Source organism: Dioscorea cayenensis, chromosome 13 (genome assembly GCF_009730915.1).
Source record: "Dioscorea cayenensis subsp. rotundata cultivar TDr96_F1 chromosome 13, TDr96_F1_v2_PseudoChromosome.rev07_lg8_w22 25.fasta, whole genome shotgun sequence".
Taxonomy (NCBI): Eukaryota; Viridiplantae; Streptophyta; class Magnoliopsida; order Dioscoreales; family Dioscoreaceae; genus Dioscorea; species Dioscorea cayenensis.
Window position 1 is genome coordinate 2,144,624 of NC_052483.1, and position 26,876 is coordinate 2,171,499.

The following is a 26,876-nucleotide window of genomic DNA, read 5'->3' on the forward strand; positions in this document are numbered from 1 at the left end:
TTAGAAAGCCTGTGAGGTATGCAGATTGTGTCAATATTGTTAATATTAACTCTATTGCTTATGCCTTGGCAGTAGGATAACATATTGATTCTGATGAACCGAGGTCATATAAAGAGGCAGTGCAGAGTAGAGAAACACAGAATGGTTGATTGCCATGAATGAGGAGATACAATCTCTAGCAAAGAACGAAACCTGGGAACTAGTTCCATTACCAAAGGGTGTAAAACTAGTGGGATGCAAATGTGTGTTCAAGAAGAAAGAAGGGATTCCTAGAGTTGAACCAGCAATATTCAAAGCAAGGCTTGTGGCAAAGGGTTTCTCACAGAAGAAGGGAATTGATTATCATGAAGTATTCTTACTAGTTGTGAAGCACAAAACAATTCGGGTTCTTCTAGCCATTGTAAGTGTTTTTGATTTGGAGTTAGAACAGCTTGATGTCAAAATAGCTTTTTTACATGGGAATCTGGAGGAACAGATTTATATGTCACAACCAGAGGGATTTCTTGTTTCTGGAAAAGAAGACCATGTATGTTTGCTGAAAAGATCACTGTATGGGTTGAAGTAGTCCCCTAGGCAGTGGTATAAAAGGTGTGATAATTGTGTTTACTCTATAAAGCTTTTAGATGTTTCCTTTATATATTTGTTGCTATATATGGATGACATGTTGATTGCAGCTAAGAATAAAGCTGAAATTGATAGTTTGAAGGTATTATTGAGCAATGAGTTTGAAATAAAAAATTTAGGTGCAGCCAAAAAGATGTTGGGTATGGAGATTTGGAGAGACAGGAAAGCAAAGCAGTTATATGTTTCACAACAGAAGTATATTGAAAAGTTGTTGCAGTCTTTTCAGATGGAACACTCAAAGTCAATTAGTACTCCTTTGGCATCATACTTTAAATTTGATGCTAGTACCTTATGTAATACCCTGAACCTTTGGATACCTGTTGGAAAATATATTCAGGGTATTACTACAGTTGCAGTAAGATTTTTCTACAGAGTAATCTTGTTGAGAAACCCCAAGTGGAAAGAATAAGGACCTAAGTGTAAAAGTTTTTAAAAGATTTTTGGGTTAAAGAATAAAATCGAAAAAGGATGGACATGAAATGTTTACTAGAACCGAGGACTGAAAGAGTAAGATGGAAGGATCTTTTTAAAATGTTGTGTTATAATCTCGGGGACCGTTGGGTAATTTGAAGGGACCTTTTGAGAATACTATTTCATAATTCAAGGACCATTTGGGGAGTTTTTCAGGGATCTGTTTTCTACGAAATTATGTTTTCGAGAGACTAAAAGTGAATTTCGGCTGAAGAGTTAATTGAGAGAAAAATCTAGAGCTTGTGTTGTTCATCTTCTTCTCCACCATTTTGCTACAGTAACCCGAGAGTTAAAAAAAAAAATTTGAAGAAATGGGAGAAATTAGATGATTATGATGTTAATAATGATTAGGGTTTGGTTTGATTAATTAAGTTGATGATTATGATGATTATGATGTTAATAATGATGGTTGGATTGGAATTGGTTAGGTTTAGCCAAATTGATTTGGTTGAGTTGAATCAATTGATTGAGTTGAGTTTGATTTGGTTTAACTGACATTTAATTGAATCGAAATCGTCTGGATGAGTAATCAAGTAGTTGGCGTTTTTAATCGAATCGATCCTGTGCCCGGGTTTGATCAAATCAGAGTTGAGTGTAGTTGGACTTGAATGGTTTGGTTGAAGTTGATTTGGGTTTTGGTTTGAGATGTTGGGCTAAAGGTTTGGGCTGAACCAATTTAGAAGAGAATTGGGTTCGGTTGAACCAAGCTGGTTCAACAGAATTTGTATGATAATTAAGTTGGTTCAAGGCTAGTGGGTTTAATTAAACCCTGGTTCAGTGAATTTGAGTTTGGTTCGAGTGGAATTGAGTTTGGTTCGAGGTTGGTTCAGAATGAGTCAGCCCAAATCGAGTTGGCTTAAGTGCAATCGAGACCAGATTTGATTACGCAAGTCGAGTTTGAACCGATTGAGTGAGTAAGTAATAGAGAGTCTACTATTGTTTCCTTTTTTTCTTTTTTTATTTAAATGTGGTATTTATTTTTTTATTATATTATTACTGCTAGGGTGTTGATTAGGCGGGAGGGAGTTCCGGGTCTAGCAAAGAACCCAAGGACACGAGTGAGTTGGTAGTGGCTATTATTTTAAATAAATAATTAATTATTATTATTTTGAAATAATTGTTTAATGGCTAGTATTTTGGAAATAAATGTTTAAGTATTTCATTTTATCATGTTTAATTTCGTATAAGGTCGAAATATACTTATATTTATTTTCCTACGATGTGCCATGATAACCGTATTGATACATCGGTTTTGTATAATTATATGTATTTGTGAATAGTAAAAATACATATATACGTGATTTAATTATTCAATTCATGTATTTATTTTTGGATGGGTACATATGCTGCTTTGATTTGGAATGATTTGTGAAATCATGTGCCCGTATTAAAATGTTTTTACCGACAATATTTGTGGAATTGGTTTTCATTCCTGGTATAGGAATGGTATCATGGATCTTTCTTGGTATTATCGATTGTTATACTTTTGGCGTTGGCTTTGTGGAAAATAATGGTTATTTCAGTGATGTGAATGTTTGATCCTGGATAAAGATCACGTGATATGATTTATATCGATTGTATTATTCACTGTATCTACTTGATGGTTTTGGAACGGTGGCCGGGCTAAGGCCCGACTCTCTGCGATGAGTGGGTCCCCACGCACGACCTTTAGAGGTGGCGTGGTGGACACGAGTATTGATTCTACGAGGGCGGTTCGGGTGGGAGCGCGAGAGCCCACGGTGGATATTCATCGGGTGGCCAGGGGTCGCGCGGCCGGGTGAGCCGATGGGTCAACGATAAGGACATGAGTTCCTGGACGCTCTGAACCTAGCCCTGACCACGGCGAGGTTTAGAGAGTTTTCTAGACCATGTTATCTTTGGGTGAGTGTTGGGTATTGCTTTATTTTGAATTTGAAATTTATGTTATTTTTGAATCTGTGATGAGGGCGGGTCTCTACAAAATTTGTGTTTCTGAGAAAATCAAATTGATGTTGATCTATGTTAATTTATGTTTCAAAAGTTCTTTAAAAATATATTTTGCTAGAATTCTGGTATTTTGGAAAAGTTGGAAAAATTATTTGAGAAGTTGGTATTTATATACTTTATATATCATGTATTTAAGTATTTGAAATTATTAAGCCACTCTGAGCCAATCCGAATGTCTTTCGTAGTCTGCAGGACGGGACCCTAGATTGCCTAATCGAGTATAGAGCTAGTCGGGGTTGAGTCGGGACTGCAGGTGGGTCCCCACTTTCTTTATTTCTTGTCGTTGGTGTTGTGATCTTGTAGCGGTTGTACCCATGCAAAATTGAGTTATTAGTATTCATGATATTTATGTATTTGAACACGTAGTTAGAGTGAAGTCGTAAATTGTGATTTGTAGGTCCGATTTTGTTTAAAAGCAGTGTCGGGTTTCGGTTAAAGGGAATTTTAACTGATGGATGCCACATTTACCTCAGTAGAAGGGGTGGGTGTGACACCTTACCTAGTACAAATGATGAGAGGGATTACATGAGTAGAGTCCCTTATTCGAATGTTGTTGGTAGTTTGATGTATGGAATGGTATGTACTAGGCCAGATTTAGCTTATGCAGTTAGTGTGGTAAGTAGATTCATGAGTAATCTAGGGAAGGCTCATTGGGAGGCAGTTAAATGGATTATGCGATATTTGAAAAGTATGAGTAATATTTGCTTGGTTTATGGTACTGATGGTTTTACTGGTGGTCTTGTTGGCTATACAGATTCTGACTATGGCAAAGACCTTATTAAGAGGAGATCTTTGGCTTGCTATATCTTTACCCTATTTGGGTGTACCGTCAGTTGGAAAGAAACACTTCAGTCTACAGTTGCTTTGTCTACCACTAAAGCAGAATACATGTCACTGACAGAAAGGGTGAAGGAAGGCATGTTGGTGCATGGTCTTGTTGATAGTTTGGGCTTGAATGTGCAGAGACCAATTATTTATTGTGATAGTCAGAGTGCATTAATCTTGGCGAAGAATCCAGTCTATCATGAAAGATCAAAGTATATTGATGTCAGGTTGAACTTCATTCGGGATGTTATTGAAAGCAAACGGCTCTCCATAGAGAAAATAGCCAGAACAAACAATCCAGCAGATATGTTGACGAAGTTTTTACCTATAGAAAAGTTCAAGCAAAGCTTGGACTTGGTGAATATCCGCACAACATGAGGCCCTTTGAGGCGTGGATGGTAGGGGGATGTTCTTGGTTCTTGATGCATGGGAAAATTCAAGTCAAGGTGGAGATTTGTTGAGATGCCTTGAATTTGAAATTGATTGTGATTGTAACCCTATCCAAATTATGACTCCACCCTAATTTAGGGAGTTAACCCTAAATTAGAGATTTCAATGAAAATCTGTGGTGGGCTTTTGGCTTGGGCCTGCCCAACAGACTGATCCATTGTGGGTTATATTATTTTATTTTAATTTGGATATATATAGTGTTTTATCTGTATTATCTATATGAGTTTTTTCCTCGAAAGAGAAGAATAAGAAATCTCTATCTCCCTGCCCGTGGACGTAGGTCATATAGACCGAACCACGTAAATCTCTGCGTGCTACTATTTTCTTTTGTTTTTCTTCATATTATTGCTGTGTTTGGCATAACAACGAGCAAGTAATGAATGCTCATTTGTCTTTGTGATCATATATTCAAAATCAAAATTATCTATGTTTGCTTTTGCATCTGTTCTTTATTAATTGTGTCATTAATAACAATTTTCACCGTATTTTGCATCTCTTCTTTATTGAAGAGCAAGTAATGAATGCTCATTTGTCTTTGTGATCATATATTCAAAATCAAAATTTTCTCTATTTGCTTTTGCATTTGTTCTTTATTAATTGTGTCATTAATAACAATTTTCAACGTATTTTTCATATATTATCATTAACAAAAATGGGAGACTAGTTATGAATTATAAGAGATCTCTCTGAAATTGAGGAATAGAGTTCAATCAGGCATATGAAAGGGTAAGACAGAAAATTTCTAACATCTCAAGACTGAGTTTGCTATCAAGGGAGAATAAGTTCGGGGTATAATGGCAGAAAACATTACTTTTAAAACTAAAATGAAGAAAACAAAGCATGAGCAATTGTCAACAACTATAGCTGTTGGGCAAGACCAATCCAACTCATATGCAGAAAGAAACCTACAAATCCCATACAATTCCATAAGTAAAACACAAAGCTTCAACCAAAACAACTTCAAAATGAAACAAGTATCAAAACTTCACAGCAACTCAGTATGTAAAGAAACTAATGCAAGTTTATAAAGAAAAAAATCAATCATCATTGCTTGCCAAGAGTGAAGCCGAAGCCATTACCGCATTGTTTCCTAAGTGTGTTGTTGCAATTAGGGATGGTAATTGGGCAGGGCGTGTCACGCCCCGAACCTAACCGGGCACGTGGCAACCGCCACGATGACAAGAAGTGGGTCCCACAATGGCCCCATCTTCAGGTCGCCGTAACACTCAATATAAACATGTTATCACAATTACATAGCTAGATGGCAAAATAATAATAAGATCACAATAGGGTTCCCTGATACTAGGGACCCTAAACACAAGTAGTATCAACAACAGTACAAACCAAGGTTTCAGATACAACCAGAAAATACAAATACATGAACAACATATAAAGGTCAAGTCTAGTGGATCCATAAATTTTACATGCATACTATAACAAACCTAAACAAGAAGTACAGATGAATCACTCTACTGCTGCACAACACAACTCTGTCCAAAGTCGCAGTCTGAAAAGATAAAAGAAAGATAGCGGTGAGTAACAGGTGTTACCCAGTGAGTGGTGTCAGCATAGATGTAATAGAGTGATAAAGTATTTCAAATAGTAATTCCACACGAATAATAACATATAAAATCTATTCCAAGTATTCAACATATTAACAAATAACACAAGGTTCATAAAAAAAGCAAAATAACATTTTTAAAACACAATGAACATAGCTCCAAAAAATACATGTCGACCTAAAAACAATTCCCCACGCTAATCGTGGCAGCTGACTAGCTATGAGACCACCAAGGAGTTTTTAAATTTTTTTAAAAATTTTAAAAAGTTGCCTTTCCTAGTGTTGTCACATCGAGATCCCCGTGTGGTGGCCCCGGGTTTCTCACATAAAAGAACCCCCTGTCAATGGCTCCGCGTACCTCTTGACCAGGGTTAACCACGCCGCCTCCCATCAGGCCGGACCGTGGAACCCCACACTGCAGTGTCGGACTAAAGTCCGCCGTCACCATCAAAACTGAATGCCACAATATAATTCTTTCCAATTTCAAATTCAAAGAATCTATCATACAATGTTTAAACCAGGAAATGTACATCAAACCATGTTTCATTTGCATATAAATACAGAAATATACATCAAACCATATTCCATTTGCATATAAATACGGGAATGCAAGTAAACATGTTTCTTTCAAAATAAATAGGTATAAGCATTCTAGGTTTAACCATTTCAAGTAAATTTGTACTCAAAATATATATCAACGAAACCAATTTATCATCAGATTTATGTGATAAAACACATGAAGAAATACTTTAGTACTCTTATTAAATCTATGCAATTATAAATTTAACAACTCACAGAACAAGTCGTCTCGTCCTGAGACGCGCTTACTGTTCGGCGAGTTCCTTCCCCTTAGAGGATGCTTCCCCACCTAAATGCAAGCAGGGAATCCAAATTCTAATGAACATAAGAATGATGGCCAAAAGAAAATGCATGAAAATACAATTATACATGTCTAATACGAAACCTTAGGGTTTTAGGGCAAGACAACGTCATTTTGGATCCAAACGACATCAGAATAGAGTAAACCTAGTTCCAATGAGTTCAGGGCAAGGAAAGCTTCAATGTGGGCCAAAGAAATACCAGAAAAGACTCAATTTTTTTTGGTGCTACAGTAACTTCGAGGTTGCTACAGTAAACCCGAACATTATACTATGGTTTTCTCCCAATTTACAACACTAAATCAAAAAATTTCTTCAACAACATTCTCATATATTAATCATAAATCATTGGCTTCAATTTGAGCCTATAAATCACCAAATCCATGGAGAATTCAAAGTTTTTATACATTTCTAAAAACAAGGAAATACGAGAGAAATACAAAATAAAAACATTGGATCTAAAGCTTACCAGATTCAGGAGTGAGGGAGGAAGGAGTTTGGTATTTGAGTTCGTCGGAAATTCTCGCCGGAAAAAAATATCTTCTAATGTTAGGGTCGGCCGAACAAGAAACAAGGAGAAAAAGTAATGAAGAAGAAGAAGCCAGGTTGTTTCTCTCATTCATTTATATATATATATATATATATAGGAAATGACCTAATTGCCCTCTTAATAGAAAAATCATAAAAAATGGATCCAAATGACGGAATTGCCCCCGATTTTTCACATAAAAGCTACTATGCAAATATGCAAAATGCCACTACTGCTAAGTGACCATTTTACCCCTAATGCAAGCATAAAAATCTAAATAGACCCGAGGTCTAAATCAGGATAGGGTACAACAGGGCGGACCCGCTCACCGCATACCTTGCCTCGCTCCTCACCTCGTCCCACTATTTTTTTAAGTTTTTAATACCATATTCGATTCGCGAATTTTTACACTCACCCGTCTCGCCCTGCCTTTACAAAAATTGAAATAAAATAAATTTTTTTACTATTTTTAGTTCATTTAATCAAAATACATCACTAGTGAATATAATCTTATTTACTTTGCTTCATGCTTTATAAAGTGAGAAATTTTAAATTATATATATTAATATATAGGGGTATATATATAATTTTTTAATGGGTTAGGACGGAGTAAAATAATACCAAACCCGTCCCGCCCCATTATAAAAAATTTTCGCCCCGACCCTGGGCAAATCAGGTCAGAAACCACAGGTTGATTCGGGGTTTTGCCATCCCTAGTTGCAATTCGATAACCTCATGATCTCAATGCCTGAAAGCACTCCGCAGGTGACTTCCAGAGCTCAATGTCAAGCCATTTCTCAGCACTCATGCTCACATGCCTATAGTTAAATCATATTTAACTATACATTTTATTAAATCATATTTTAAATAAAAATAATCTCAAAATAACTTATTTTATCAAGTAACTGATTTTCTTAGTTAATATAAATTATTTAAAATAGTCATATTAAAAAAACCAGAGAAAATAAATATAAGTAGTGATACTTGAGGCTTGTGGCATATTTAATAGTTAAAATAATAAAAAAAATATTGAATATGTTTTTATGAAATTGTTTTGCAAATTAGGATTTAACAGGGGCTTTTCTGCAAAAACATACAAAGTTATGTTTTTTAATATGAACCCGGGCTTTGTTTTAGATATCCTTTCGAGTTTCTCCGCCGCCTTCACCTCCGACTCCGACCTCGACCTCGACCTCGACCTCGCCGGCGTTGTTCTAGAGTAACCAATATCCGGTGAGTATTCGGTGCTTTCCTTCTAATTATTTGATCTGACATGCGAATTGATTAGGGTTGTGTTGATCGAATTTGGAATTGTTACAATTTCGCTTGTTTGAGATGTTTGTGAGATTTAATCCATAAAGACTCCAGCTTTTTATTTTTTTGGTTTCTCTCTTTGATTTAAGCAAGGATTGGCTTTGGATTTTTATCATTGTCTCATTTGGACGCATTTTGTTTGGATGATATTGTGATTTATTGATGATGAATTGTGTAGAATCTTTCCTTCTGCTTTTTGAAATTTCATCTCTTTGTCGATCCTTAACTTTTATTGTTGGTTGTCTTAATGGGCAATATTTAGTGAAGCAAAGAAGGTTTCTTTAGAGATCTTTCACTATTTGAAAACAATTGAATCGTTAATCTGTTTACGTCTATAGTTTGAAACAGTATAATGATGTTAGCCATGATTGAACCGTTTGCAGATACTAGAAATTTTGAGTTGAGGAAATGGAGGAGCAGAAGATGAGGAAGAAGAAGAAGAAGGCGGGTGATGAGATAGTAAGAAGAATGGATTCTGCTCATGGTGATATGGTATACTCCTCGGAGAAAGTTGTAGAAGAAGATTCTGGGAAGAGTGAGAAGAAAAAGAAGTCAAAAAAGAAAAATCAGAAGGAGAGTGGTGGTTTGGAAGACAATGGTGTCACTAACAAGGAGACTGTTGATATGCGTGAGAGTGAGAATGGGTTGGATTTAGATGGAAGTGAGGTGAAATCAGGAGAAAATAGAAAAGAGAAGAAGAGTAAGAAATTGGTTCCTATAGCAAATAATGATTTTGGGGAGAAGTTGGATTATGAAGGGAGAATTAATGAGAATGAAAAGGAGTTGGATTCAGAAAAACTTTCTACTTCTAGTTCTAGTAAAGAGACAATGAAGGAGGTGAAGGAGAAAAAGAAACGAAAGGACAAAAGTAGTAAGCTTGTTTCATCAGCATCGTTAGATACTGCTGCAAAGGCCACTGACAGTCTTGGCAGTGAAGAGTGTGAGGACTTGAGTGGGAATAAATCTGAGAGGAAGAGAAGAAGGGATGCTGATACTGTTGAGGCTGAGAAGCATGGGAACAGCAAAAAGAAGAAAGTCAAGCAAGCATCTAGAATTGTAGCTCCGAGTGTGACTGAAGAGGATGTTGGTGGGACACCATCAATGGCCAATGAGAATGGTGAGAAAAGCAATAACATGAAGGTGAAATATAGTGGTACAGAACATTTTGATAAACCAACGTCGAAGAAAGGTGCCAAAAATAAGGCAGCCAAGAAGGAGCCTAAGTCAAAGAAGCGAGACACAGAGTATCTCAAGACTTCAGCCTCTAAGCAAAAGAAGAAGGTATCTTTCTCAGGTGATGTTGAGGTCTTCCCTGTTAACAATGCCACAAACTGCGAAGAAGAAGATGAAGAAAATCTGATCCGAGGCCAGCGTTACACGCGAGAAGAAGATGAATTGCTGAAGAAAGCTGTCCTGGATTATGTAGAAGTGAGTTATTTTTTCATGTAGCATAACTGGATTAGCAACTTGAGTTAATGGTCTTTCCTATTGTTCCTGTCTGACTATTGTTCCTCTACTTGCATAGTGTTGTTTGCTTAACTATCATGTCTATCACTGAATGCTGTTTCCATATTGAATTGCTTCTTTTCTTGTGAGTTTATTTGATATGGATGTATCTTATCCTTTCCTCTGAATATGAAAACATTGTTGCAAGAGATAATGAAAGTCATCATACTCCTTGTTTATTGCCATTTCTATTGTTTTGTATGTTCTGCTAGCTGATTTACTTCACAGAACAACTCCTTATTCTATTTGGGTGCTTTTTCCAGGAGAATGGACTGGGTGAGGATGGCGTGAAGAAGGTTATGAACTGTAGGAACTATCCAGAAGTTAAAAATTGCTGGAAGATTATTAGTAAGAGTTGCTACCATGATTTGAATTTTTCCACCTTCATTGATTTATTTATTCCATGCCTTTCATAGTTTTTTTATTTTCAGCTTTATGAGCTTGTTTTTGTTTTTAGCTGTTCTGTGGCTTGACCTTTATTTATTCTTTTTTCTTAGTACTTTTGCTATTGGTATTTCTTATATTCTCTTTTGTTTATGTGAATGGAGTATATTTTCAGTGGGCATATGAATGACTTATGAATTTATGTCATATTCATGTGACTTTTTTTTTTTAATTTTATGTTACATGATTCGCAGCGACTGCTCTGCCCAGGAGACCTTATTTTTCAGTATATACGCGAGCTCATGTTATATTTGAGAGGAGTGAGAGGCACAATTGGCTACCTGAAGAAGTAGAATATGTCAAGAAGTATTTCCACCTCTACTCAGATTCAATTTATTCTTGAAATTTAGTTCTCTTATTTATCAAAATTCTTGACAAACTCAAGTAAATAATCCTTTTTTGGTCAGCTTACTTGGTCATCAAAACTTAAAATTGTGCTTTAAGTTATCAACAAGGGCAATTACCATGATAATGCCATGATAATCACACCTAGGATTTTTAGTCAATCACATTAGTGAATCTAAGCAATATAGCATAAAGCTATTGAAACTGAATTCATCCATTAATTATTGATTCATCTCTTCGAAAAGATCCATTTGTTTGTTGCAAAGAATAGAGATCTTATTTAAGTTAACTTGATAAAATAAGATAGAACTTATTCAAACGAAAACATAGCTGCATGCCTGCATCGACTTCTTGACTTATTAGCAAATTTACTTTATAATAAATTCAAAACAAGCCCATTGGATTTGTCATTTTTATGTGGATCGACATCTGAAGTTACTATACTACCCTTGATATTTTGTTTCATGAAAACACAATTTTATTTTTTGGATAGCTTCTAAACCTAAAGCATGCCAATTGACAGTGTTGTGTTGGATTCTATTCTGCATCGGTAGGATGATAAGCATTAGCACTTTCTAATCATTCATTTATTGTGTTAGTGTTGTATTTCATCATATCAGTTTTTTCATCCTAATTGCATGCTTTCTTCTGAATTTGGAAATCTAAATGCACAGATTTCATGAGGAACATGGACCGGATTGGGCAACCTTGGCAAAAATTCTTGGGAAGCATAGGATTCATGTGAAAGATACTTGGAGAAGGGTAAAACTACCCGCTGCAAAATCGGGTATGCTGATTTCTTGTTATTTTTTATCATCTTTTATTTATCAGAAATTCTTGGATATCCCTAGAAAAATATATAATTATGTATACCTCCATTAATTTCGTAATTTTGTATATATACCCCACAAACCCAAGTTTCTTGTGTTCATATATATATATATATATGTACATATATATATACCCATGTTGTCAAAGCAGAATCTATATTTTCTGTTAAAGACGATATTTATTATTGCCCTCATTCTCAGAATTATCAACTTCACATGGCTATATGCAACTTCATTTTTTTTTTTTTTAGTGATGGAGGGAACATGGATTGTTAACTGAAAAAATTTATTCTTGTATTGATTACAGTGTATGTGTGTGTTAGCTTGCATTTTGTATTGTGTATTCATCTATGGTTTTAGACAAGAGTTATCTTCGTATTTAAAAGTTGTGACGACATGTGGAAATTCTCTTGTTAATATTTTTATGCTTAGGCCTTGGCCTTCCCTTGGTTTTTCACAAATTACTTCCTATAGTATAAAAGATTATATTTTTAAGAAAATATTTATAAAAGATTATACATGTTGGATCCTCTGTCTATTTACAAAAAATTAATATAAAATATAAAATTATATTTATTAAGGAAAAATATTTGTGAAAAATCTCTAGTTTGTCTCCAAGCTTCTTACAAGTATATATAGTGTAAGAAAAATTATATGTTTAGGAAAAATATTTGTAAAAAAATCATTTGGCCCTTTGTTTTTACAAATTAGTATATATATAGTATATAGGAAAATATTTATAAATTCTATTGTTTATTCCTCTAGATATTTGGCCACTTTAAAAATTTTTGGTCTGGCCACTGATTATGATCAAATATAGAATTTCATTATAACACTTGCACAAATGAATGATGAATGCTGATGGCCATACAAGTTTCCTTCAAAGGGTGATGATGTTTGATCATCCCTAGGGAAAAGTTAATGGCTATCAATCAGCCATGGAGGTGGTTTGATGAATCCCTTTTGTACAAGATAAACCTACTCAACATCCAGATAAAATGCTTGTGTTGTTTTATCTTGATTTTGAGATCTTTAACTTGTCAGAAACCTGTGTCCATGCTGATTATCAACTGTTTCAATGTCAGATAGATCAGAGCTTATGTTTGATAATCTTGTTAGTTTGTTATTTTGTTTTTCTCTAACCTTGTAGAGGAGGGTCTGGAAGGGTTTAATACAATGAAATTTCAACCAGCTGATGAAAGTAGAGGCATACATCTCAGTGTTAACACTTTGCATATCAGCTTTCTATTGCCCTTTTTGTTAATTGTCAATACTTTGATGTTAAAACTTTAATGCTGGTGAACAATTTTTATTCTTCATCTGCCTCATCTCAGGTCTTCTAACTAATATTTTCTTGGCACAGGCAAATGGTCTCAGGATGAGTATCAGACTTTGTTTGATTTAGTGAATATGGATTTGCGAATGAAGGCATTCACAGAACAGAAGCCAAACCATAAAATTGTTGTGCCTTCCTCTGATGTTTCATTTACTTAATTTGATTGTTCCCTGCACAATTGTTTGGTCCTTTGTTTTGTATTGTGGATTTGTTGTAGAGAAACTGTTGCAAACTCTCTCAGAATCCTGAATGATTTACCTTTTGTTATCAGTTGAGGGATAATATTTCCTGGGATCCAATCAGTGAGAAGCTGAAAAACTCGACATGATGCACTTTGCTGTATGAAGTGGTAGGTTTATGCCTTTAGTTGTTTACCCTGGTCTCATGATTTCTGTTATATTTCTTCTATTAAGGCTCTTTAAGGGCAAAGGTTAAACCATGTCACAAGAAAAATGGTTAAAAAAAAAACCCTCTGAACTTCAATAAGATGTTTATTCTTGATTCATAAGTAGGTTACTATGATCAACTAACCTGCAGCAATGAGTTCTCAATTTGCTTATACTAAGGTGGATCTTAGAACAGCCTTAGCTAATTTTATAGACTATTTCTGTTTGAAAATGAGTTATTTCTGCTTATTTCCATTGTTTACACCTTTCAAGATGTTTATTCTTCCTAAGTTTGATTCTGACCTGTTTTGATTTCATGATTCATTGTTCTGTTGAATATTACAGGTATAATCAGTTAGCTTCACCATTGGTCAGTGAAGGTTTATGGGTTGATTCAGATGACTATCGGCTGATCTATGCGTAAGACTCTTCATTTTGCATCATATTACTTGAATTGGTTCTTTATTGGTATCAAAATTAAGAGAATGCAATTGTTTTTGCTTCATGACTTCTTTATTTGGTTCGAGTCTTACCCATTTTCAAAACATGATGAATGACTATCAGATTAAAATTACCGTGGAAATCAAGTGTGGGGTGAGGGGAGATACATAGTATTTATGTATTCATGTCTTCATGGCTAAAGATGATTTGTTTGCTTCATACTTTTGTAACCTTGAAGTTGTGATCCAAGTTTCAAAATCAAATCAAGTTTCTTTTTATACGTGTTCTGCTATGTGGTTGATTATTATAAGTTTTGAAGCATGTTTGAAATAGTCTTCTTCAATCCTGTTAAAAAAAAAGCTCATGGATAATATACCATTAATGCTTTATATGCTTTTTTCTGCATCTTTGATTTCTAAACCTGTGTTTGCCAATCCATTTAGAGTTGCTCTTTGTGAAACATCTTCCAGTTAATGCTCATGGATTCATTTCATCCTCAAGTTGTAATGCATCAAATGCAGATCATGTAGCTTGTTTTTGAAATTCAGGTGTAACTGTGAGAAAGTTTTCTGATGTTAATATCATTGTTGATGCAGGCTTCAAAATGATGATGCCTGTTGCGAGGAGGATGTTGAGTGGGACAACCTTCTGGAACATAGGTAACTTGTATGTCATATAGATTGTGATTATTATTCAAACTATAACTTAGGATCAACTTCAGAATAAAGCCTCAGAAGATCAGATATGAGGTTCTGAGCTATGGAGCTAAACTGGTTACGACTTCTGATTAAAACATTAGGACTGATAGCAAGAACGGCGTATGTTTCTAAAATATGTCTCTATTATCGTCTTTGGATTGTATCCATTCATCTGCTTTTGAAAACTGATTGGAATAGCCCGATGATTCTTCATTTCCTTTGTTTTTCTGCTTCAACATTTATTGAACTTATGCCAAATTGAGTCTCATCTTCAAAACTAAGATAAAAATCACTGTTGTTTATGGCCTTCCATCCTTGAATCCTTTGCATTTAACTCCCTCTAAACCCATCTCTGATTTCTTTCCAGTAACTTGATATACTTCTATTTATTCATGAAAATTATCGACGATCAATTGGGAAAGAAAGCACAATGAATGAAGTTGAAAAATGGCCCCTTTCCTTTGGCATTGTATGCTGTTGACTCTATTAATTATAACCATTAGATCAGATTATGACTAAAGAATGTTTCCCATTCTCAGGCCTGGTGATATTTGCCGGAAACGCTGGAAGCAAATGATCCGGCACATCGGTGGTCACCGGGAGAAATCTTTTCATTGAGCAAGTAGACGTTCTTTTCATAGAAGGTATTGCCCGGAGATGCTTTGAATACCGAGAATGAATCTAGTCTTCCATGCATCAGCCATGTATCTTTTTTTATCAAACTAGGGCAAACACAAGTCCTCAGTTCCTATGAATTAATGTTCAGAAACTCAGATTAAGTTATACATCAATGCAACCAGTGACCTCACACTTAAATTCAGTCACTTTGTTCTAATATTCATGTGTGTGTTTGTTAGTTTTAGGTCAAGTGAAATTTCCCCAACAACTGTTTATACTTGCATATATTTTGCATGCAGTGTGACTCTCACAACATCTCAAACAAAATATTAACTTAATAATGAAAATGAACGTGGTTGTCCATGTGTCGCTGATCTATTGGTTAGTCACTAAATTTTTAATTATAATAAAAAAAATCAATTCTCTATTTTAATCAAGTAGTTTAGCTTAGATGCATTTGTTTTGATTCTTGTGTAATTATAAATATATTTGTTTGATTTTTATGCTATATTAATATATTCGTTGTACTTGGTGAACTATAAATATATTTATTTTAATCATTATGTCATCCTTCAATTGAATTAAAAATAAAAAAATATAGAGTTTTAATTTTTATTAATTATAAATTTATTATATATTTTTTTACTTTTATACATTTCTCTCACTTGAAATGCAAGTGCTATTACTGACACTGAAATAAACACCGAAAATGAAAAAATTAAACATGAAAATAACACTTCCTGCAAATAAACACAAAAAATAGTGAAAATTAATCACTATCAACACTTTAGAAAAGTGATATTTCTTCTGTTTTTAACTTCTCCATTTACAACAAATAACCAGTATACCAAGTGGTTATTAGGATGTATTACTTCTTTTCTTAATAGAAATTAAAGTGTTATGTTTTCCAATGGAATTTAGTAAAAATACCTTCATTTTGAATTTTATTTTTAAATAAAAATATGATACAGAAATTTCTAGGAAAGTTTTTAATAATATGTTAACTTTAAATATGTAAATAATAGGATTTTAGAGGGTTTTTGAATTTCCTATATTGTCCTTCAAGCTTCTAAAGGAAGTCAGTTCTCTTTCCAATCATCGAAGGGCATTATAGTCATTACAGTCACAGCTAAGATACACGTGCGGGATTACAACAACGCGTGGTTATTAAAGCGACCATCCGAATGGCGATTTTTACAGACAAATCGGGAAAAATTCGGGGCTTTCGTTTATTTTTTTATTTTTTATTTTTTATTTTCGTCCTTTTTTCTCCCTTTTCGAAACCCTCGTGATCCCGATCCAGATCCCAGGCACCCATCGACCTCACGGATCTCTGAATCTCCTCCGCCTTCGTCTCCGCCTCGTCTTCCCCTCTCGATCGGTACCTTTTTCCCTCTTCCTCGTTGTGCAGATCGATTTCTAGGGTTAGGGTTTCAGGACCCTTGATTTGATCCTGATTCGTGGGTCTTTTTGTTGGACTTTTTAGGATTTTTATTGGTTTGTTGGTTTTTTTGATTGTTGCCCTCGTGAGATTGGGCTTCATCTGTTTCGATAAAAATCTAGGGTTAGGATTTGTGGAATTATTTGTCTGCTTTTTCCGAACAGGCCAAATTCGTTGAATCTTTGATTGAATCTGGGGACTTTGTTCTATTTATGAATTATGGTTATTTTTCCTTATCTGATTATTATTATTATCATTGTTTTTTTTTGGGGAAAATTTTGGTATTGTGAGATTGTTATTAGGGTTCTTGTTCGATTGGTATATTGATCGTGGCTTTAATTGGTCTGTGAGGTTTTCAATTTTAGATTCGCTTTTGATTTCCAGATTTTTTTTTACACGATATTTCAGGGATTGAGGTTTGGTTGCTTTATCATTTGAACAACTCCTTTTAGTTTGCGGAAATTCAGAGTGATTGAGGCGTATTTGTTCGTGATTCTTTGATTGTGGAGTGGTTATTTTGCGGTAACCACTTGGACTTGTCCATGCTAATTGTTTCATTAATAATGATTTTCACCGTATTTTGCATCTGTTCTTTATCGAAGAGTAAGTAATGAATGCTCAGATGTCTTTGTGATCATATATTCAAATTAGTGTTCAAAATTCTCTGTTTGCTTCTGCTGAACTCACTTGGCATGATTTGCATTCTTATATATATCGATTTTTGATTGTAACATGACTAATCTACGAATGCTCTTAAAAATGGGCCTTATATTGGCTAGTTCTGTATCAATTTGTGAGACTTTGGATTTTAGATGAATTTGTTGTGTCCCTGTAAGGAACACTTTTTTTTACATTGTGGGTAGAGGAGTTGAAATTTTTTTCTACTTATTTGTTGCACAACTTGAAAGAATCTTCCAGTAAAATTACTGGGGCCTTTTAAAATTTATTGCCATGGTTGGTTGGTTATGTCATGCATCAATTTGGTTAAATAAATTTCTTAATTGGAAATTCTTGGAATTTAATTTTACAACTAAACCAGCATTTATAATCATATTGACTGAAAAACTTGGTTACTATGGTGCTATTGGCAAACAAGATCTAATTTTATCAGCTTTGCTTTGCAAATCCTTATTTACATAAAATAAGCTATGTATAGTTAAGAGTTAAAGGTCCAAATTTTGTAGATAATTTGACAGAGGTGAATTGAGAGGAGATATAAATCAAGAGAGTGACTGACTTGATTTGAATCGACATCCCTAATTATTTATATGCGATATTTGTTAATACCGATTTTGAAACCGTAAATGAATGTTGTATCAAAATATTGATAAAGTTAATCACCGGACGGAATTGAATTACATAAAAAAACTAAGTCAACCTAACTAAATTGAGTTAATTTGGCCAGTTAGTTTGGGTTCAGTCTTTGATGAATTAGGAACCCCAGCCCCTATGAGATAATAGGAAATATTTTAATAGCTCATAGCTTCTCGTTTCTTCAGGTTTATATAACTAAAATATAGAAAGTATAGAATTGGATTATTCATGTAGTATTTGTAGTGGTTGATCATGATAGTTCCTTAATATATTCCTCGCTTTGTTAGAGAGGAAAACTTAATGTTTTTGGAGAGGAAGTTTCAAGTTATACTTGGAATTGTTTTTGGTGCTTATTTAATTTAATTTGACACTTCTAGATGGTCAATTTTTGCTGGATGACAAATGATCTTATTTGTATTTGATAATAAAAAAATTTTTAGAGGGGCATAGAGTTTATGCTCGCTGAGGCATGATTGGTGATCAAAAATGGAATTAACACGTGATTTTTTCTAATTTTTGTGGACTTTAATGTTGTTTGGTACATCTGTGCACTGCCTATTTTGGCTTTAATATTATATGATCTAGATATTGTTTTATTGGACATTTTTTTAAAACCTAGGTTATTATGGATGATTGAGCTACTTTTTGTGACGGATATTACTTTATTTTGTAGACTGTGAGCTGCATGCTTTTCTTAGTTGGACAGGTCTGATAGTTATGATAAATTAGTATGTACAAGTGCTCTTTGTTATGCACCTGAGCTGTCAGGCTTGATAGTTGTGGTTTCTCTGAGCTTGCTGGTAACACAATATACCTGTAATTGTAGAGGTTGACTTTGGAATCACATGAATGAAATAAATCCCTCCCTAATACTTGATATATGGATAATGAAGCTGAGAACCTTACCTTCTTGTTTGTGGATTTTGAGTTTGAATTTTTATGGGTGGCAATCTCACTTGTCACACTGAAGCAAGTGACTTGATTTTCGGCACATATCATCTTGTTACTTAAAAGTAGTGAAAGGTGTTCTGGAATGATACTATTATTTCTCATGTTTATATGTTGTTGTTTTTTTTGCCAAGGTCCTTTGCTTTTTATTCTTCTATATGCGCCCTTCCTGCTATTTTTTGTTTTTGTTTGTGTTGCGTGAGTGGTGGCCCAACTGCCAATTATGTTACCAAATACACTAGCTTTAATTCCTTTTGTTGGCTGCTCTGCAGGTTAAATATGGTGCTTAAGCATAACAAACGACCTTTCGGCGCTGAAGAGTCCTGCCAACCTACTTGTAAGCATAATATCAGACGGTTAAATTGCGGTAGTCGTCTAGCATCATTTGCAGGAATTTCTTCATTTGTTGGTATCCCTCTAGACTTACCAATTTCAAATAAAAAAGATTTAGTTCTGTTTTATTAGGTTTAGGGCATGGTTAACCTAGCTGCCTCCTGGTCTTATTTTAATTACAAGATGGAGGAGGTAAAGAAACGGCTAGCCAACTACAAGGCGAATCAAGAGTGGAAGGTTATCCTCATATAACATGTTGTTCTGTATCAAAGGATGAGAAGCAAAAAACCACAGGATTTGCTGTTGTTCCTAAAGATCATTCTAGTAATGGGTGTTACAATACCTCTAGCTTGCTTGGTGGGAACAACTATGATGTTGTGAGACCAGAGTATGGAAGGCAAATTTTGTGTGAAGACCTATCCTTTCAACTTGGATGTGCTGAATTTGACCAAGATTTTCAGTTACATTTGTTCTCAGAAATTCTTCCTGTAAATAGTAGTATCCATGAACGATCAGTTGTTTCAGGTGCATATTTATTCATCTCTGTTGGATTTCATGTGATGTGGATTTCCTTGTCTTTGTTGCAGTTTAATACATTATTTACTTTTTTTTAATAGTAGCTTATAATTGATGTTTCCAGCACATCCAGTTGCTACTTGCGAGGAGATGCCTGCTGATGATACCAACTTGAGTGGTCCTCCAAGCTTGTCATGGCACACTTTTAATGCACATGAAGGGCCTATACCCTTGGAACTGCCTGGCGGGGCATGCTTCTTTCCTTATTTTGAGGATGACCACCAAATGTTTGAATGTAAACTTCTTGAAGAGATCAATTCATCCGTTCCTGATTACCCTTATCAAAAGCCTGTTGCCACTGGACCAAAACATCAAGCTGATATTCCAGTTTGGAGACCAGATGAATTTCAGAGTTATGTTGGGAATTCGGATGACTCTGGGGACACGCCTGCAGATGACAATCCAAGCAGTACTTTGAGCGTCTCATGGCAGACATGCAATACATTTGATGAGTGTTCAAGGCTGGAGTCACCTGTGGGGGCATCTTTCATTCCTTACTTTGAAGATGACCTTCGGGTAGATGGCCATAATCATCTTGAAGAGACCTGTTCATCTGCTCTCGATTATCATGAACGGAAGCCTGTTGCCATTGGACCACATCATCAAGCAGATATCCCAGTGTGTGGTCTTAGTGAATTTGAGAATTCTGTTGGGCACTTGGATGACAGTGTTTCTTCCACATCAAACTCAGTTGATCTGTCATCATCATCCGCTTACCTTGTCAGTGAAGACTCGAGTGATAAGTGGATCGGGGCGTGCATCTTGCCCATGCCTGATTATGGAACATTATCTTTAGAGGTTAAAGGCAGGTCTTGCCGGAATTTTTGTAATTGTTTGGATATGGGCTCCATCAGATGTGTAAAACAGCATGTAGTGGAATCCAGGGAAAAGCTCGAGCAAGCTCTGGGACATGAGAAATTCATGATGCTCGGATTTGGTAACATGGGAGAAGTTGTGGCCCAGAAATGGAGCACAGAAGAGGAGCAAACTTTCCGAGAAGTTGTAATGGCCAATCCTGCGTCACTTGGCAAGAACTTTTGGGATGATCTCCGTCATGTCTTCATCTCTCGGAGTAGCAAGGAGCTCATTAGTTATTATTTCAATGTCTTCATGCTTCATAAGAGAGCTGAACAGAACAGGATGGATCCAATGAATGCGGATAGTGACAATGACGAGTGGGAAGAAAGCAATGAAAGTGTTGCTGGTGATGGTGAAGAAGATTCTGTTGTTGATTCCCCCCATGATGGAGATAATGTAACTTATAATGATGGTGATGCTACTGATGGCCATGAAGTGACTGAAGATTTGTATACTTGCGATGGCTCCTGGGATGTTCCTGAAAATCACAAAAGCTATAAATTACAGCCAATGTCTGATGCGTATCTGAGTGACAAGAATTTTAATAAGGGCGTGGAGGAGCAAGATGTCGAGGATGACCTATTCACTTCCTATGATGGTGAGCAGAGTGGGGCTGACATTTGAGCTGCACCTTCTGTCATTGTTTTGTCATCAGCATAGACTTTACGAAGACCATAATAATTCGTACAGAACACAGATAAAATGTTGGGGGATCAAAACATGGGATAAACGGTGATGAATTCTTTCCAACCAGCAATTTGGTTGAAGCGAGTACTTGCGGAATCATGGCGTCAACTAGGCTACATCAAATTATACATTGTCAGTGCTCTCCTACTAACGTATCAGTGTCCTGCATTGGGACATTTTTAAAGTTTTTGGTCTAGCAGCCGAGGCCAGGCGTTCGAGTGGATTACCAATTTTCCATTTGTAAATTCATGGTGGCAGTTTGGGAGTCCTGTGTAAAGTAGCTGCCTAAAATTAAAATTTTTGAAGGAAGAGCTTGTAATATTCTCTGTATATCTAGGGGCAATCCCTTTGTAGCTGAGGGTGGACAACTTAAGAGATCATGATTAATTCATCTATTCATTCATTCATTCATTCAATGGGTCTCTGGATTTTTTTCTGTATCTTTCTAACATTATGAGCAGTGTCAACAGTTATTGTGTACCAATTTAGTACTGATGCACCTCAACAAAGCATTGCCAACGGGAATGAGAAATTGGTATGTGCCACTGCTCATTTTTAATTCGGAGTTGTTGTTTATATCTTATATTTGCATAATATTCTTATAAACCAGATCTCTCAAATGAATAGGCTAGATGTATGAAATCACATCCCAAGGTTTGTTAGGAGCTTAGTTTGTAAAGAATGGCATTACCCTAATGCTCATTTTTTTTGTTTAATCTATCTTTTGATCTGACAGTTTCCTTTACATTTTCCATGACAAACAGATGGATGAATGGTGGACTGCTCTCACTGGTTAGTTCCTCTCTCTTTGTTAGTGTGTACTTAGCCAAGTATTTGTGTCCCTTGTGCTTGTGCCTTGCTTGCATTTAAAGCAAAGACTGATGTTTCAGATTCAGCTGGTCAGTGAGGTCTCCTGATCAAAGCCTGCCATCCCTGGTGGTGGCTGAGTTGGCCACTCCCCCTGCTCCCAGTTTTAACAGGTATCCAAAGAATCAGGTACTAAATCAAACACCCTTAATTTCTCTCAAAGTTCTGTACATTAATGCAGTCATTAATGATAAACATCCTACACACACAGCAAAAGCTCTTCTATCCTTTCTTTTCTTTTTTTAAAGTCACTTTGTCACCTCTTGATTATGCTTTTCTGCAGAACATAGACTTAAGGAGCAAGGTCAAAGTCTTAAAACAGACACTAGACATATGCTTTAGATAATGTGAAGCAGTTAATTTTCTGATCTTTTATTATTGTTCTCTAAGGCCGGCTTTCATTAACACCGACACGACCGTTTCCGGAGCTGGAGATCATTGGGGGGGCGGCATTAAGATGAGTGTTGATGCAAACAGAAGCTATGGTCCAAAATCAAAAGGAAAAAATGCAGAAGAAAACATGTTCCAATGTTTTTTTGTTAAAAAAGGGTTACAAAGTACAAGTTATTCCAAGCTTTCATCAAACTAAAGTGTCTCCATGTGAAGCCTAGTGGTCTTGCATGAATTGTACTCTCTCACAACAACAACAACAACAACAACTACAACAAGAAGAACATCACTTGCTACACCAAGACCCATTTGATTGCCAGTCCCCCACTCTCAATCACAGATCAAATGCATGTTTTATTAATATACTCTTTCATTTCTCCCCTTTTTCTTCTTCTTCTTCTTCTTCTTCTTCTTCTTCTTCTTTACCAGAGATTAAATATATGTTCTGGTGGTGATGTTGAAAAAGCAAGATGAATTGTTGTGTTACTTTTGGTATCAGATAACAACACATTGTATGTATTCATATCTCTGTTGTAATGCAGCTGGTGTATGACAAGACAAGCTTTAGGTGTACACGTGTTGCCATATATGCTCTCATCTTTCTCTCTCTCTTTGCGGCATTGAAGTCTCTCTGTATCTCTCTCTCTCTCTCTCTCTCTCTCTCTCTACCCATTATGCAATTACTTTGCTTCCATGCATGGCTTTCTCCTCCCTGAATAAAACAAGACACATTGGAAAAGACCCATTCCTTCTCTATCTCTCTTTCTTTCTCTTACTCTAACCACACCAACAACAGAACACAAAGAAGAAGAAGAAGAAGAAGAAGAAGAAGAAGAAGAAGAAAAGGAAGAAGATTCCAAGAAAAGAGCAACACCAAACACTCCATCCAAGATCTAGTTCTTGAAAAAAAAACTCAAACAAGATCTGATCTTTCTCCTGTCTCATCTCTTCTTCTTCTTGAATTCCATCTGTAACTGATCCCCTGTTCTTGCTCTGTTTCTTAGCATGGATAATATAGATCATGATCATGATCAAAAGTATTGCTGCAAGGTTTGTGCCAAGTGCTTTCCCTTGTGGCAGGTCTCTTGGTGGCCATATGAGATCACACCTACCTTCAAGTTCTTCTTTTGATCCAGATGACAAGCTTTCCCCTCCTTTTCCTCCTCATAGCAACACCAACAAAACTAAAAGCTATGTATTGAGAGACAACCCAAAGAAGTCATGCAAGTTACCTTCTTCTTCATCATCTTCATCAATTGAAGAGTGTTTCAATCCATGCTTTTATTCATCAGATGTTGAGGAAGAACAAGAGGAAGATGTTGCTCTAATTCTCATGATGCTTTCAAGAGACACTGCTTCTTCATCTTGGACTGGTACTGGTGCTGGATTCAATCATGAGTCTTCAGATAAGAATTCCATTGTGTTTGAAGACAATGCAAGGGACTATGATGTTTCAGACAATGAGTTCAATAGTTTAACTCTTACAAAGAAGAGAAAAAGCCGGTACCGATACCGGTATCAATGCCGAGCTTGTAATAAGTGCTTCGATACTTATCAGGCACTCGGCGGGCATCGAGCAAGCCATAAGAGAACCGACAAAGGATCAAAGAAGAAGATAATTGAATCAGTAGAGTGTCCTGCATTGAAGAAGGTGAAGAAAGAGCATCAATGTAGTATTTGTCTGAAAGTTTTCAGTTCTGGACAAGCATTGGGAGGACATAAGAGGTCTCACATTGCTGCTACTATTGCTATTGCTACTAATACTACTAATACTGATACTGATACTGAGATTGTTCATCATCAAAAGGAATTGGAATCATCTCCATTGATGTCTGAATTGCTTGATCTGAATGTCCCTGCTGTTGCTGTTGCTGCTGCTGCTGCTGCTGATGATGATGATGTTCATGTTGATGAAGAGTCTAATGACAGTATTAATGTCAATGGTGGTGAATCATGGTGGAATGGGAATTTGGAATGATTTACTGGATGGAATTGGAACTTGGTTGTGTATATACTTTGTTTGTTTTCATTGCATTGATTCTTGTATTTTTCTTTTGCTGAATTTGAGAATAATTTCTTGTTGAAGAACAGTGTGTCTGTTTTACTGTTGGATGGTTGTGTTGAGATGATGATTGAATCTTTTATTTTTTTGTTTATTTATTATTTGAAGTTTTAAATTTGATTAAATTAGTTGTTTATAAAGTTTGATAAGAAAAAAGAAAGAAAGAGAGGTTGTGGACAGTGATGAATTAAACAAGTCTGGTGTGTAGGAGAAGCAGAGAACATAACTAAAAAAAGCATTGCCAGCTTCTACTGCCATTGCCAACAAACAAGCAAACATTTTAATCAATGTATATAATTATGCATTTTTTTATGTGTTTTTTTAGATCTTTACTTTTTATCAGCTTTTTGTTTTTTTGGGTTGGATTTCTATATATATATATATATATATATATTGTTAAAGAAATTCAGATTGGGTGAGATCAACCTCATCAAACATGAAATAGAGAAGTAAATAAATTAATATTGATCTAAATATTTGTTTTTAAGGTTTGGATCAAGATTTTTTTTTAATAAATATGGACAAATTATATAGAATCAAACTCTTAACCTTTGAAGAGTCTAAACTTTCAATCAGAAATTGTTGCAGATTCTAAAAAATATAAAATTATTCATCTCCATTGACAGTAACTTATGTATAAGACCGATGACATATTTAACTGAGTTCATAGAAAATAAAAAGATTCATATAATTTACAGACTAAAATTTTTTTTATTAAAAAAATAAATAGCAAATCAAATGTTGAAGATCACATGTAATTTTTAACCTTAATCCAAAATTAGCATGAAACTCATTGGTATATATATATATATATATATATCTTTGGATTCTATAAGCTTAACCTTTTTAGATTATATGAAGATAAAAATAAAACAAAAATCAAAAATTAAGATAAGTTAACCAAAGTAAAAAGGAGCATTTGATTATGATATACAAATAAATGGTGGCATGTGAACACTAGCTGTGTTGCTTCACTTCTCCACCAAAACAACATGACAACCTTTCTTTCTTTCTTTCTTTCTCTCTCTTTATATATATATATAGATATAATATTTAAATATTTATATTAGTCCAAGTGATAGAGCACATCTTTATTGTGAAGGTTAATGGTCCTCATGCTCCATCTTTCTCTCCTTCCTGGATATATACCACACCCATCATCCTTGTGACACCAATTTCACTTTTGTTTTTCTTCTTGGGTTTTCTTTTTTTTTACCTTTTTTATTATTTTTTTATGGGACTTGTTAGCATTGGGAAGCTCAACTCTTAATGACAAATACTTACCACACATTTAACATGTTGCATGTCCATTAAATTAAATTAAATTTATCAGTAAAGAACCAGTTCTCATTTTTAACTTTAAATAACCATTCCTTGCCACTCAATATGCACATTTATCAAAATATCTGATTGCAGTTCTTTTTCTCAAGAAATATATATATATATATATATATATATATAATGGTTTTAAACCATTTACATACGACACAGATGTTTATTTCTGATTACTTGGATAATAATTAAATGACTCATCGCTTTATATAGATATTATGCATACATGATTACTATATAACCGTCACATAATATTATTTGGCACTTTGTTTGAAGCTAGTTTATGAATGGATTATAGCCGTTAGATAGTAATCTAACATCTAATGTGGATGTTTTTAAATTTCAAATCTAAAAACATCCCTAGATGATGAGATCTTATATATATATATATAATAAAAGTCTACAGTATTAGAAAAATATTAATTTTAAACCATACAAAAAAAACTCTAATACATTAATTAAATAAATATGTCACTTTGTTATAATCATTTTAATTTTTAATTCAGATGAAGGATCACATAATGATTAAACTAAATATTTATAGTTCAACAAGTAAAATGAATATATTAATATAGCATAAAAATAAAAACAAATGCATCTAAACTTAACTACATAATTAAAAAAATAAAACTGATTTTTTTAACATAATTAAAAATTTAGTGACTAACCAATAGAATGGCAACACATGTACAACAACGTTCATTTTCATTATTAGGTTAATATTAATTTGATTGAGATGTTGTGAGACTCACTGCATGCAAAACACATGCAAGTATGAACAGTTATTGAGGAAAATTTTCACTTGACCTAAACAAACAAACACACA

The 26,876-nt window shown here is 34.8% G+C and overlaps 2 protein-coding genes and 1 pseudogene across 3 annotated transcripts; all 3 read left to right on the top strand.

The window, feature by feature from the left end:
• Window positions 1-8,469: 8,469 nt before the first annotated feature.
• LOC120274905 (DNA-binding protein REB1-like) lies at window positions 8,470-15,235 on the top strand. Its single transcript, XM_039281446.1, has 10 exons — window positions 8,470-8,557; window positions 9,022-10,066; window positions 10,408-10,492; window positions 10,783-10,894; window positions 11,608-11,720; window positions 13,127-13,224; window positions 13,371-13,448; window positions 13,831-13,905; window positions 14,523-14,585; window positions 15,164-15,235. Exons 2-7 carry the CDS (start codon window positions 9,047-9,049, stop codon window positions 13,425-13,427), a joined length of 1,485 nt encoding a protein of 494 aa, XP_039137380.1. The 5' UTR covers window positions 8,470-8,557; window positions 9,022-9,046; the 3' UTR covers window positions 13,428-13,448; window positions 13,831-13,905; window positions 14,523-14,585; window positions 15,164-15,235.
• A 1,222-nt stretch (window positions 15,236-16,457) lies between these two features.
• LOC120274696 lies at window positions 16,458-21,815 on the top strand. 2 transcript variants are annotated; one of them, XM_039281224.1, is made up of 4 exons: window positions 16,458-16,623; window positions 19,218-19,354; window positions 19,462-19,803; window positions 19,919-21,815. In XM_039281224.1, the coding sequence occupies exons 2-4, from the start codon at window positions 19,225-19,227 to the stop codon at window positions 21,334-21,336; spliced, it is 1,890 nt and encodes a 629-aa protein (XP_039137158.1). In that variant the 5' UTR covers window positions 16,458-16,623; window positions 19,218-19,224; the 3' UTR covers window positions 21,337-21,815. The 2 variants fall into 2 exon arrangements, with proteins under 2 accessions (XP_039137158.1, XP_039137160.1); XM_039281226.1 differs by lacking the exon at window positions 16,458-16,623 and adding an exon at window positions 17,033-17,205.
• Window positions 21,816-22,205: 390 nt separating this feature from the next.
• On the top strand, window positions 22,206-24,693 carry LOC120274697 (annotated as a pseudogene).
• Window positions 24,694-26,876: the final 2,183 nt, after the last annotated feature.